Genomic DNA, 14,902 nt, shown 5'->3' with positions numbered 1-14,902 from the left:
AGGAATATTTCTCCTCCCAGCTGAAAGCCTTGTATGCTGACAATCATCTTCCTTGTCATCAGAGGTGGAGCAGCTTAAATGTGAAGTTGGAGTCCAAGCACTGGTGTAAGACAGCAGCTGTATCCATATCTTTGCTGTGAAAGTTTGCCTTCTCCTTTTAGTTTCAACAGCGAGCATGTTTCAGTGACACTCGGCTCACCCGAGGAGCGTTGGTAAATTCGGCCCCATCTCGTCATCTCAGGACGCAGCGGGACTCATCTGTGGCTTTCTCACATCCTGATTGCATTATTGTAATTCTCTTTACTGGGGCAATCCATAAGTAAGAAATGTCTGCACCGAAACAAAGTTCAAGATGGTAAATACGCCACACTGGATACAGCTACTGTGTTGACCGCTCGCACCACAAAGGGACTCTGTAGCGTAAATATCCCGTTTTAAATTTGTACATTTTCTGAGCTGTTTAAAGTCTCCAGGGAGTTTGCGTTGCACTCTGTGACTTCCTGTTTCTCCGCGAGTGTAAATATGGTTCTTTTCGCCTAGCAACTGTATTCATCTTGCCACCACTTACAGTGAGCAGAATTTACTTATTGTTGGATATCAGCAGTACAGAGGGGCATCTTGAGGTCACGAACCATGAGACCCAGTCTGCATGCCAGCTGGTTGTTTGGCAGAGATCCCGGGCATTTCGGGTTCCACCGTCACAAACGTTAACATGCGAGGTTTTTCTAAGTGCTGCTGGAACTCTGTGCTTTACTCCGATGTGACAGATCTGCCTCCAACCTGAAATGGGTCATCAGTGGGTCTTTCACCAACACAATGATGCCAAATCAACACAAATGGTTCACCGGACGCAAAATATCTGAACTCTGCAGGAAACCTGTGAAGATTGTGGAAAGACTGTGTTACCGGTGATCCTCTAAGAAGCAGCTATTGCTGAAAGCAGATTTTACGTTTTTTTTTAATTTATTTTTAGATTAATTTCCAAGGTGAGAACTTCAATAGTAGATTTTTATTCACCCCTACTGGGGGTTGGAATAAGCGTGGAGGTGCTTTAATTGGTTCAGAAATTGGTTTAATGGGTCAGGTCAGTTTTTAGACACTAAACTGCAAAGCTCAGTGTTGTATTTAATGGTGAAAGTCTTTATTTAACACTTAGAGAAGAACAGATGACCATGGGGATTTGGGATTAGAAATCAAGATTTGCCATGAATAATAAATAATAATAATTTTAAAAAAATTTTTGCCTTCTAGAGAAATTATGCAAATGTGGAAAATCAGAAGGGCCATAAAGTTTTCATGCAAAGGGTCAAGTGTAGCGGTAATATTAATTAAAACAGTTTTTGTTAATATTAGCAGCCAGGAAACTAAAGTTGGGTTTTATAGTGAAGTAGAGTAATGGAGGAACGGAAGTAAAACTATTGTTATAGACAGAGTAATTTATAGATTGTGTAGAATAATTAAAATATCACACTTGTGCAATATAATAGTGGGAGTTTCATCATCTTGGGCAGGCAATTATAGTAACTAAAAAAATGTTAGTAACAACCTGTAATTGAAGTACGAAGAGGCCAAAAGGAGGCTCTTCAAAACGATGCAGTTTGTTTACTCTGAGTTTAAACAATAATTAGTCAAACCCCTGAAATTCATGCCTCATTTTTCTGTTTCTTTATCTCCACTGCTCTCCACTTTGTAGCGTTGTAACCACCTCAAGCTGAGATAACCTTGATGACAAGCTTTCATCAGAGTTATTCTTTAGGCAGCTGCAGAATAATAAACCTGAGTGACTCTTATTACTGTAATGTGTTTGAAAATGAGCACATATTATTGAAACCATATAGACTGTATAAAAAGAAGCACGTTTCACTTTCTCACTCGCTGACATTAAATCAGACTAAAAGTTTATTGTTTTGTATTATTTGCACCAGTCCAGCAAAAGAGTTAGATGCACCCAAAAGTTTTGGTATATTCAACACTGAAAGTTTACAGTTTTTTTTTTATTTTTTTTTTATAACTGTCCACTGTAATATTGCAAGGCAATATAAAGGTATAATTACGCCAATGAAATATTTGGGCCATAGTTGGAAAAAAAAATCACAAGAATAAAGTAATAATGCTACAATGTTACTCTCATAATATTTTATCTTTATTCTAGAAATTTTATTTTATTTATTGTTTTATTTTTACTATTATACTGCGTCATAAATTACACCGGTTAGTTCCTTGTTGTGAAAAAATTGACCTCCCTCATTTACTCAGGCATTTACTGCCTGGAAGTAATTTCGACCATCCTGGAAACCAGGAATTTATTTTTTTTTACAAATTTCATGTCAGGTGGTGAGAAGACAAAAAGCCATTGTGTCTTTTTAAAATGGTTAATGTAAATATCTGCTTTCATCTGCACATTTCTATGTACTTGTCTGATGATTTTTCCAGCTTGACCTGCGGCAGCGTTTATTTAGAGGTGCAGAGGCCGAGTGGGCGTCACGTCGGCTGTCCTATGGAGCATGTTATGACCCTGACATTGTTGTAGTTTATGAGGTCAGGAGCTTTACAGCATGTTCTGAAAATGCTCTGCCACACCACTGCTGTTTGATCAACATGCCACACTTACCTCTGCAACGTCGCAGGTAGACAGGTCTGAAAAAAAAAGGAAAAGAGGCCCGGAGGGAGAAATCAGATTTCACAATGCTCTGCAGTAAAACTCCCTCACCCCAAACAATCAGAAAGCTTCTCACCGTTAACGTTGTGTTTTATTTTGAACCATTGTGCCGCAGGAACAAAAGGACTTTGCAAAGTGTACACATACACACACACACACACTCAGCGTACATTACACGCACAGATACCCACATGCTGACATGCATACTTTACCAACGCCTTTGTACAGTTATTAATGCCCTGCGGCACGCTCTCCAAATTGAATCTAATCAAGTGAAATGCTGTGAGGGTCCTCGGGAGAAAGAGCAGGTCTGTCGGTGACCGCTTACAATAAAATCCGTGACATTTGGAAACAAAGCTCGCTCTATACCTCTGAGCTGTAATTGCGTATGACAAATGCTGCAATCTCGAATAAACGTGTCGTCCGCGGTGTGAGTTGGACGTGCATCTGTGCAAGGATGCGCGTGCTGATTCATCTGTGGCACCTCTGCGGCTCAAGGTGTCTTCACACGTGTCTGTCTCTGTGTGGTGGTTGAATGGTTTTAATCGTTCTTTTTGAAGTGGTCTTCATACTGGGGCACAGTGGAACTAATTACACTTATTGTTGGGAATGCAGCTGCTGTAAATATGCAGTGAGCGGCGTCCCTCCTGTCATTTTCCCCGCTGCAAATTTCTGTGATTTTTATGAGCCTCGGGGACCAAGAATGGGTGGGTGGGGGGAATATACTGTTTTCATATCTGTTAACGTGCCGTGTCTTTAAGGAAGAAAAAAAAAAAAAAAAAAAGCAAAGCAGAAACTTGCTGATTAGCCACCCCTGAAAAATTAAGTTACCATGAGAAACACTCCTGAATGTCATGTCTAGGAGCTTTGTAAAAGCAGACAGTGTTGTGAATAAATTATGTAAAATTGCACTTCAAACTGCCCGACTCTGCTTCATCAGCTGTTGAACCATGCAGTCGACTTTGTACGCCAGCGAAGTATTACGGCTTTCAGAGAGAACAGGATTCAGAGAGTGAGTTTAGTCGAATGAACCCGCATGTTGGACGGCTCATATGAACTCTCTGTGCTTTCTTGTGACGCCTTGCTTTGCTGCCGTGTTATTACAATGGGACAAGCATTGAGTCATATCACTGAGTCCGGTTTTATGTGCACAAACAGACAAAGATTTGCACAACAGAGACTGTCTGCTTTACATTTGTTTAGTAAGTAAGACTAAAGGAGTGTGTTTGAGTTGTTGACTCCAGTAAGTGTGAGAGCAGTGGCCCAGGAGGAAAGATGCAGTCTGGTGTTAGTTAACAGAGGCTTCACTGTCTCACCTTTTTCATTATATATCTGCATTGGTACGAGTTATAAAAGCCACTATAACCCTAATATTTAAATTAATATTAACTAGTTTTCTCGCTATTAAACAGTGTTTTTGTTTTCTTTATTTTTGATAGTCATAGTATTTATTTATTAGACTTATACTAATAGTCTATTTATTAGATCCATAATAGTGACAACATATATCATAAGCGTAACATTGTATTCGTTTTCAAATATCTATGTACATAAAACACAGAAGAACAAAACCTCAAGCGTTGGGTTTCGCTTGACGTTTTTAGGTTTTAGCAGCTGAAAAATAAATCTAAATATTAATGTAAACCTTCTGTCTAGCAGAGACGTCTCTGTATAAATGTGTGAATCAAGGGAATCTTTAAGAAGGATTCAGCTGTGTTTTTGTTGCTTCCTAAAAAGGGTTGCTTATTAATATGGACTAGAGCAAGAAATATACAACACACACCCACTAAATTTACTCGTAGTTCTCACGTAAACATACTTATAGTATTTCATCTGTTTGCCGGTCTGCTCTCCATGGAGCAGCACTACGAGTATCCAGAGTTAGCATTAGCTATCCGATGAGCCAGGCTGCCTGCTCCAAGCATTCGTACACTTCATTGACACCAGGCCCGTGCCAAGCATGCCCTTTTCTGGTGTTATATAATGTACTACTGAGGTATCAGGTGGTCGAGTCAGTAAAAATCAAACGCTTCAGATGGGAAAGGAAGAGCGGATGCTCGAGATTTATGTGGTTCACCTCAAGTTCGTTAACGTCTGAATTAAGGAATGGCTCAGCTTAGAGGTAGATTTGTTCACAGTCCTCAGCTGTTTGGACTGGAAACTTTTATCATCCCGGTTTTTTATTTCCACTCCGTTTCAACTTCACATTTTGCTTCAGTAAGAACTTTAAGCTCTCTATTAAAACAGCTAAGCCTTGCTAACAGATGCATAGCTTTTGTCAGGAAGAAATCACTTCTAGCAGCATCATCTCTACAGATGAAGAAAACCTTGCTCACTCTTTAACCGTCTCTGGCGTCTGATCAAAAGCCTTTTAAACTATAGGAAAGATCTGATGAAAAACTGTCATGGTTATAAAAACCGTAACTTTTAAAATCTTAATGTACCCTAACATGTATGTGCTTTTATTTTATTCATTCTGATTATGTATCAGGAATAATGTGCCACAAAAACATCTTAATATTTATTAACTGATGAAACTTAGAAGATTTGACCAGAAGGCTCCATTTGGAGAAAAATACCGCCTCGTTTTCAATCAATAAGTAGAAATACGCAGATGTATTTATGATGAAATTCAGTGTTTACTTGCTTCCAAAAAATATGTCTTTTGGCAGCACAAAACGTATGCCAGAAAATAATGAAGTCTTGTGCAATTTATAACATTTCTCTCATGCTAGCGATGTCTTCTGCTAACAAATAGATCTCAACAACTGAGTTGAGCATCAACACCCACATTCCCTGTGTTTTTACGCCAAGATATTGAAGTTATAATTTCCTGAGGAAAAGGTTCATCAATACATCATCTGTAAAATAACTAAAGCCGTTTTTCCTTCATGTTTTTGCTGTTTCAAATCACATGACTTCCCTGGAGCAACATGAGACATCTCTCCGTCTCGCTTTTATCTCATACGTTTCAGCACAGAATAATAAACTCCCAGTTGCAAGTCTTTAACTTCATGGTATTTTTATTAGGCAGGGAATGGCAGCCCGTCAGGCGGACCACCACTTTGGCCCAGACTGAAATATCTAAACAGCTATTTTGATGGACTGCTCGCAAATTTTATACACAATTATGCCTCCCAGGAGACGAGCTGTGAAAACTGTCGTGATCCCTTCGTCTCTGCGCTCGGCTTTATGGCCAAATACCTGGAAAATTTAATAACGCTCCCCATCAGGCTCAGCTGCTCTTCGCATTTAGTCCTTTTTAGGAAATTTCAGCAACCTAACACCAGCAGACGGACTCATCTACGCTCCATTTTAGTCCTGTCATTGTGACTGTGCCTCTGTGCCCCTGGTGTAACATTAACAGTTTGTCTATCAGATTATTTTCTTAGCATTTATGAAGGTTTATCTCATCAGACCAGGATGTTCTGCCCAGTCAAGTAAACAACAACATTTCTTTGCCAGTAAGTGGCTACACCTGATCGCATATTAGTCACACAGACATGTCAGGGGAATATTAGCCTGATTATGAACCAGTAATGGAGTTGGAGGAAATAAAGGAAAAAAAAACAAAAACAAATGGAGGTCAGGTGGTTCTAACAGAAGCACAACCGTCAGAGATAAACAGTGAGGGTAGATTATAGAGCTAGATGTGTGCAGTCAATGTTTGATTTTTAAAAAAAATTTTTTTACTGCGGTTGGTCAGTAAGCAGCGAACACACACACACACATACACACACACACACTCACGCACGCCGTGTTTGCACACACCCACTCACACCTGTCCTGTCTAAACTGCTCCCAGGATTTACCACCACAAATTATCTCGTCGCTAAACTGGTCGAGCAAAATAGCACCGCTCCTAGATCTGTTTTCACAGTTCTCCCGCTGCACAAAAAAATTAATAAATAAATAAATAAATAAAATTAAAAAAACAAAAAACAAAAGGAAGCCCCGCATGCCGTCATGCGCTGCAAACACGCACCCGGACGACAAAATTAAGATTTTCTATTTATTTGTGGCACACATGATGAGGCATGCTCTGGGCCTGCGAGGACAGGATGTGAAACTTTCGAGAGAGTTATTTGAAGTCGCAATGAATCGGCGTTAAAAAAAAGAAAAAGCGTCTGACTTCCTGAACGCGACTCGAAATAGTTGTGTGCGTAAAACAAGATAAGGTCGTCAGAAATCAAGCTAAACAGGAAATAAAATAAACTTTCCAGGAATTACTGACAGTATTTTTGTTTTGTTTTGAACCATCAATCTGTCCGTGTCTTGAATAAAAGTCATCACTTTTTAAGGTTGTCGAGCTGGCAGCACAACAGCAGTGGATATATCACCAGTAGCCAACTGGTGATCTATAAGGGCGACTGAAGCCATAAAAGCTAAAGGGAGATGGAGGAATAAATGTGTCCTGTAAAATTAAGTACTGCTCTCTACAAAAATCTGGCTAGAACACTTAAAGAAATGTGTTTCCTATTTCTCTGCTGCACATTCCCAGCCCAGGAGGTGAACTTTGGGGTGTTTTTATTGGTATTCTAAAAATATTGATGGTCTTGGTTCACCTTAACTAACAGGTTTGCGTTTATCATCCAGCACCCCAACACCCTGTTTAAAAACCAGGAGGACTTAAACTCCCTTTAATCAAGAATGTATGTATTAACACTAAAGTGATTACTTTGAATTTCTTCATGAATATGTTCTTGTATTTGTGCATATTTCTTTATGATATTAAGTAGTTAATATATTTATGATAATACAAATTCAGCAAATATTATTGCAGGTGTTTGTGGTAATAAAGTACTTGTTCGTTGATTCATTTTTTTTCTCGTTGTATTTGTTATATACATATTATTTGTGTTCATTTGTGTAATACTTAATTTTTTGTTTTGTTTACCTAGTTTGATTTCTTCCAGTGTGTTTTTGTTTATTTTCATTTGTTTTTAATTTGTATGAGAAGTGGTCTAAATATAAAGTTTAACAGTGAGCTACATGTGGGGTCTCTGCAAACCTTTTAATAATTTGCTCTCTTCGTGTGTGTGTGTGTGTTTGTGTTTTTAGGACAAGAAGAGGATGGACGGAAAGTGTTAGTCCTCAGTTACTCCCAGTACTGTCGCTACCGCTCCGTTCTGGCTCGGCTCAGAGAGCAGCCGTCCTCGCTGTTCATCGATCACACGGTGCTGGCGCTGGGCGGTATTCCTGCACTGGGCGGCAGCACGAGAATCCTGTACTGCCGCGACACCTTCGAACACCCCACCCTGCTTCAGAATGAGAGCATCTGCGACGAGTTTGGTGAGTTTGGCAGAAGGACGAAAGGTCGACGCGTTACGTCACCTGCGACAACACCAATCGAAGTCAAGCTTTCGATTGGCTGCCTGTTTTTTGGGGGTTTTTTTGAAACGTCAGAATCATTTTTTTCCTTTCATCTGTAGCAACAATATTTTAGGCTCAAGAATTATTTTTGACACATTGTTGACCTCAAACTTTCAAGTATGGCCTCCCACACCCATACTGAGGCTGCTTCAACTAGGAAATCGATGATTTAGGGACACTATTGATTCAGTGTGTGGACGATCCAAGGGTGGGGGTGGGGGGGGAAGTACCCGATTGCAATAATAACAGTAAAAATCCCTGTCTTGCAAATAATAACTGTGTCTATATAAGGAAAACAAGACACCGCCCATCTTATTGCTTTCTGACAGGGTTTTTTCCAGGTTTATAAGAGGAAGTGCTTTAAATTCTCCCAGTGTTTGAGTCACTTTCTGACTCTGACTGAATGCTGCATGTTTACAGAACACATGCAGAGTGTTAAGTTGGAAAGAAGTGAACTCATTAGACCATTATAAAAGTTTCTCATTCCTGGCTACAATAGCTGCCATCAGGAGTAGATTATTGGCTCAAACGCTGTGCTGCGAATTACAGCTGCTGTTTAAATTCCTAAGCAAACCTTCTAAGGAACATCAGGAATGTTTTCAATGACAGTGCCTGCTGATTTCCATGTATTTAAATTGGCACTAATTCCAGTGTAAATTTAAACAATTTTTGAAAAATTTCACCAAAGTGGGCGGAGCAAAGAGCCGCTGAGGGGCGTGGCCAAGTGTGGGGCAAGAAGCAAGGCCTTCCCGCTCCCTGCTCCGTAGTGTCTCCGTGAGTCGGAGTGGGATGGTTTTATACCTGAATCCTGCACTGGGATCGACCAAACTGTAACGTTGGTAACCAATAGGAAAATTCAACTGCAGTACCCACTGCTGCACCCAAAGAGGGCAGCACAAAGACAGTTTTAGGTCACATATTGGAAAAGTAAACAAGTTTACATGAAAATGTCGCAGTTTGCACCTAAACAAAAATAGCAACTTTTAAAGACCAGTTTATGCAATTTATCTACAGGAAAAATTGTTTATATTAGGTTTAGTTACTCTTTAATTTAAAAATATATATAAATGGAATAATTAATGTTTGACAGATATTTTTAAATTAACCAGCTCCTCATCTGACTAGCTGCAAAACTAGTTGAATGTGATTTAGTCATAACTTTTGATTTGCACAAATAGTTCTGTTTTTTAGCTTACTAGTCAAACAACTAAATTCAAACATGTTTCTATTTCTTTAATCGAAGACAAAACACAATGTTTGTTTATGTTTGTTGGAAGATTTTATTGATCTGAACTGTGAGAGGTGCTTATATCTACTTAAAGCACAACTGTCATTGCAATATGAGGGTTTGCAACGCTGTAACTGCAAAAGGCGGCTTTGTTTCAGCATTTGGTGGACTGCTGTATTTCAAGTGACAGGCATCATGGGAAGTGGGAAGAATATGGCAATGAGTGAGCTTTTCTTTCTCAAAGTTGATGGGAAAATTATGAAGTGTAAAGATTTTAATGGGCTTGACAAAGTTAAATTATGATGGCACATGAATGAGTCCAGAATGGTCGCTTTGGGGTGTTCCTGGTCCAGCCCCTCCCCCTGCCTCCGCCGCCAATCAATAAACAGGCTGGAAATTAAGAGAGCAGAAATAAAATGCATTGGTGTCCCGCACAAAGCATGTAACCTAGTGTCCTTATTGTCAGCGCGTCTCCCCAGGGTGCCAAACCCCCCTCTGACTGCACTGACTGCATCCATAAAATAAATTTGCTCAGGCCACAGAGAGAAGTTGCTTTTTGTATCTGCGGCCCCTTTCTGACGCCCCCCTGGGGACAAATGAAAAACTGCCCCTGTCAGAGGTCACTATCTATCAGGAGTGGTCAGAGGAAGCAGCGGCGGTGAACCAAGGCTCATTGATGCATGTGGGAATTGAAGGCTGGTCCGTCTGGTCTAGCGGATGACCCACCGTCGCTCAAACTGCTTAGTTGATGACGGTGCAGAGAGAAACTAATGCTGGTCATATTGTTATGACTGATCAGGGTGTGTGGCCAGGTGGAGCTGGCTTGTCCTTGATGCAGGTGTGAAGAACAGGGAGCAAGCAGGCAGGAGGAGGGGAGGAAGCTGACTCACAAAGAGCAAAATATATGAACAACTGAGACACAAAATGCAAGGGAATGAGCTGAAAGGGCAACATCTCAGCTCAAACAAATAAGCAAAGAAATACTCAAGATATATAGTACAAAACTAAAATCCAAACACCCCAGAATTGTGACAAAATCTCTTAAATAGTCTGGATAAAAATGATGAGGTGCAACTCTAACTGAGTAGAGTTGCACAGGGTGAACATGGAGGCTGCTCATTTGCCCACTTCACTTTGTAAGACGTCTATTTAAACTGGTGATCTCACCTATTAGTGGGTATGAATAGTTTTATGGTTTACAGAAAGGCAAAGGGGAAATTGGATCTAGAGCTCTTGAATAGCTGTTGACACGTCAGTCCAGTATTATGTCTGCAGTTCAAATAAGGAAAAGAGAAAGGAGTGAGAAATAATTATATTTCTGCTTCATTTTAGCTGTTTAAAATTTAAAGCTGTTGGCCTCATAAATTATAAATATCACCAAATGTGGAGATCTTAATTTGTCACAACATGACCGTGAAACTAGTTGCTTGGTTTCAAAAATAAATAAAAAAATCCTCCTTAGAATATTCTTGTTCAAAGCGTGAGCGGAGACGATGCATTCCTGTGATTTCTGTGTTGACCAAATCCGCTTCTGCTGTTTTCCAAATAAATGAAAGCAAAACATGCTTTTGATCTTTTAGCATTTCAATAATTACGACTTAGCGAAGGTTCGGCTTGGTTTCTTGGATAATTTATTTATTTATTTTTCCTTTTAAATTTCTCCAGAGGAGTTGTTCCTGTTTACGAACACCGGCGGCTGCTGCTGGAACACACTCCTCAGTCACACCTTTGAAAAGCATTTTGTGGCTCCGCCGAGGAGTTGTGAAGCGCTGGAACGCTTTTCTCTGTCATTCATTCCCCACCGCTCCAGAATCCACACGTTTTATTAAGCCCAAGCTAAAACAAAGAACTAATGTGACTCATCTCTCTCTCTCTCTCTCTCTCTCTCTCTCTCTCTGTCTCTATCTTTCTCTCTATCTCTCTCTGTAGCTGTATATTTCCTGTGCCTGGTAGCTCAGCAGGCATCAGTGTGACATTCACTGTAATGGCTCCTCTGGTCAAAAGTCATTGTTTTTCTTTTTCCTGTAAATTTGCCACGAGGTAATTGCATTTTAAGAGCGCAGCAGAGGTGAGACCAGAAGGGAAAACGGTTTTAGGCAAAGGAAAATAAGTTATGAATAGCAACGCTAACATCCTGTGGCTGCTGTTGCTCATTCGCTTGGCTCAATGATGCCATTCCTCTGTGAGTCACATTTAAGCTAAAGGTTTATTTTCATAGCCGAAGGGGATTCTGCTTTTTCTCCTTGCTGAGGCAGCCAGGATCTCTAATGTTCTTCACATGAAGGTTTACTCGGCTCTGAGCTGGTTTTTTTATTTCTGCTGGAATTGCTGCTCAGAGACTTGATTGTGATTTGTTTTAAAACAGCAGAGCTAAGTAATTTACATCATTCTGGCAGGTGAATAAGGCCTCCAGGGCGACTTACTTACAGGCATAAACACACATGAATGTCTACGCTTAGAGACAGTCATGGCTGCTGAGTAGTTACTCTGCTATTTAAGGCCTCTATTTAAAAAAAAAAAGAAGAAGAAATTGGTTAGATCCACCTTTATTAGAATAAACACCAGCACCAGTAGCAACAACAGGCAGCTGGGAAATATTTAAAGCAATAGTGAGATTCCTTCTGGTTTTGCTCTTTTCTGATTACTCTTAAGTTTTTCAAAAGTCAAATTTTAACATCAAACAAAGATAATCTCAGTAAATATAAAAAGCAGTTTTCAAATAGTGATATTGCTGAAAAATAATCTATGCAATCCAACCAGGCCTTGTGATGAATCAGTTCTACTTGGTCCATTCCACTTTGCAGAATAGTTTTTAGAGTTTGAAGTATGATGCATTTAACATCACACTGCAGTTTCTCAGTCTGATTTAGATCCAGACTTTGACTAGGCCACTCCAAAGTATTCAGTTCATTTTTCTTTCTGCCATTCAGAGGTGGAATCGCTGTGCAGTTTGAAGACGGTTGGCGCAGGTCCGGTCAGTTCTGTGGCAAATAAAATGTAATGACATTGGCCTCAAGACGGTTGGCGCAGGTCCGGTCAGTTCTGTGGCAAATAAAATGTAATGACATTGGCCTCATAGATCATAAACACAACCAAATATAGAGATCTTATTTCGTCACTAAACGGGGAAACGACCAAGAAACGAGTTGCTTGGTTTAAAAAAATAAAATGAAACCAAGCAACAGTTTGGTGGTTGGGCACCTTGTTAAATGATGTTCTTTGTTCCTTCTTCCCGACTCGTCGTTGCTCTCCTGTGCTTCTCGTTGGAAGGTTCACCCTCTTCCATGTTGGCTCCATGTCTAGATAATGGCTCTGGCTGTGGTTCTCCAGAGTCCCACAGCCCCAGAAACGGTTTTGGGGCCGTTTCCAGACTGATGGATGTCAATGACTTTGCTTTCCATGAATGTCTTTGACGTGTCGCTCTGTGCGACCTTCCTTCATCGTGTCAGTCAGGTTCCAGTGAGGTAATTTCTTGATTGTACGGGGTCAGTAGGCAGTAATCCAACCCGGGTGTGGCAGGTCAAACCGAACATTAATAACACATGGGTAATCAAAGTTAACTCACGGTTTAACAGGGGGCAATAAATGAAATCATTTGAGGACTGGATTTTTTCTTTGTTACTCAAATTATCTTTGCCATTAAAATTGTATGATCTGAAACATTAAACGTGACTTAAAATGCAAAAACAGATCAAACCTGTCGGGGGTAATGCTGTTTTTTTTTTACAGCAGTCTAAAATCTGATTTAATGTGATCTTACAGTTATTCTGAGCTTTTGGATTCAGTCAGATCTGTGCTGGCAGCTGTAACGGCCATCCATCTTCGACAGACTAAGTTTTAAAAGTGTGTCAGGTTACCTTAGGGGCTCCAGAAAAGGAGGATCAGACATAAAAAGGAGTATTTCTGCGTGTCAGCAGGGCCAGTGTTCTGTATTGTGGAAAACTTAGCCGACAGATTAAAAGCCTAGTTGTGAAATCCGGTTTTATTCTTGACACAGCAGTCCAGCTCGGCTGAAATCTGTTGGGATCATCTGGGGCTCGCTTGCCGGCCTCTCTTTTCTTTATGACTTCTTGTGTTTGTTTTATTCTAAGCCTCTGGTGTCACCGGCGTCCTTTCCCTCAGACCAACTTTGAGCAAAACTGCTTTTGCATCAAGTCCTGTGATCCATATTCATGTACAGCATCGCCTGTCAACCCGCAAGCAGTTGCTTTCCTCGCGGGGAATGACACAGTTTTTGTTTATAATTATCACACATTCTCTGCCAAACGTGGATTGATTATGCCCTTGCTACTTTGTGTCCTCAATTTCCTTTCTTTGCCAGCAGGAATGTAATATTACGGCGGTGCTAAACGTCTAACGAGAGATATATAAATTGTGTTTTTACAACAGCACGGTTACAAATATTTTTTTCACTTATTGCATTCTCGCTGACACGATGAATGAAAATCAATCTCTTATATAAACCTAAGAATAACAAAGTTGTGACATACTACACTGTAATAATATTGATGTTGCTGAGGCTCTCTGCAGTGATAAAAGCCAGAAATAGTTTTTGAGTGGGCCAGAGCCTTGCGGTGCTGAATGACTGAATGATCACAACATTCATTTTTTTGTTGAAAGCTGCGCGTTGAGTATTACTCACATTAATTCGGCAGGGAGTCGGTGCTGCAAATATGCCTGAAACATATGTAAACGCAGCCCGGCACTTTTAAACATAAAGCCGATGACCTTATATTTAGACAAGCTGTTAAGGGGGGGATATTATTTTCTTTCTTTTTTTTTCTGATTTCCTCCACTCACCTCCACGCTGTCAGAAAGCTAATACCGCTTGTTCATACAGTTTAAAATAACAGTGTTTTCAAAGTTACTGAGATAATCATGTTGGAGCAAAAGTTACCCCTCCACCTTCGCTCTCACGCTCTCCTGTGTTCTTAAAGGGTCAGTTCAAGACTGTAAGGTTATTTTGAAAGATTTATAAGCTTTACCTGCCGTATAAACTGCACTGACGTCTTCACTTGGCATAAACAATGACTAGTTGGTCCTGGTGACTGAAGCTAACAGCTTGTTAGAGCAGGGCTGAGACCAAAAGTGCACTTTTAAAACTTTGTCACAACAAAAAATAATACTATTTTTAGAACTCGTTCATTGATGTTCCATATAGGATTTGGATATGGAGGCAGGAGGAAGTGTGCTGCAGAAGCTTTCCTTTTTGGAAGCATGAAGAATTTAATTATATTTCCTAGAACATAAAGTCTTGTGGCATCTTTAAAGAAAGTCACCCTGGATGAAGTTTCATTCTGGACTGTGTGTGTGTGTGTGTGCGTGTGTGTGTATACTGCTAAGGACAGTTGAGACTTCACAGTGTTCTGCTGCATCAGGACAGAGTATTCAATTTCTGGATTGACATTAACAGTCTCACTTTATTTCACTTTATTACATTTTTTTTTTTCACTTTTAAGGATGAACTGTATTTGTCAATGAACTGTATTTGTCTAACACAACATGTCAAACAAGCAACACACACTCAAGGACACACACTGGACCTGGTTATCAGTAAGGGTGTGAATATTTCCAATGTCTCTGTAACTGATGTCGCCCTGTCGGATCACTTCGCTGTTATCTTTGAAAGTTCTTTATCCTTT

The 14,902-nt window shown here is 40.1% G+C and overlaps 1 protein-coding gene across 2 annotated transcripts in view; it reads left to right on the top strand.

Moving 5' to 3' along the window:
- The window catches only part of arid5b (AT-rich interaction domain 5B), a 108,901-nt gene that overhangs the window by 37,199 nt on the left and 56,800 nt on the right, over positions 1-14,902 (top strand). For both annotated transcript variants that reach the window (XR_006372474.1, XM_044135604.1), the window contains exon 4: positions 7,721-7,951. Coding sequence is in view for 1 of the 2 variants with exons in the window: in XM_044135604.1 (XP_043991539.1) it covers positions 7,721-7,951 (231 nt within the window). In the remaining variant the exon portion in view is untranslated. The remainder of the gene's footprint in view (positions 1-7,720; positions 7,952-14,902) is intronic.

The sequence above is a fragment of the Gambusia affinis genome, linkage group LG13, assembly GCF_019740435.1.
Source record: "Gambusia affinis linkage group LG13, SWU_Gaff_1.0, whole genome shotgun sequence".
NCBI classification, from domain to species: Eukaryota; Metazoa; Chordata; class Actinopteri; order Cyprinodontiformes; family Poeciliidae; genus Gambusia; species Gambusia affinis.
The sequence above is the reverse complement of the archived record's forward strand: the minus strand, read 5'-3'. Positions and strand labels throughout refer to the sequence as shown.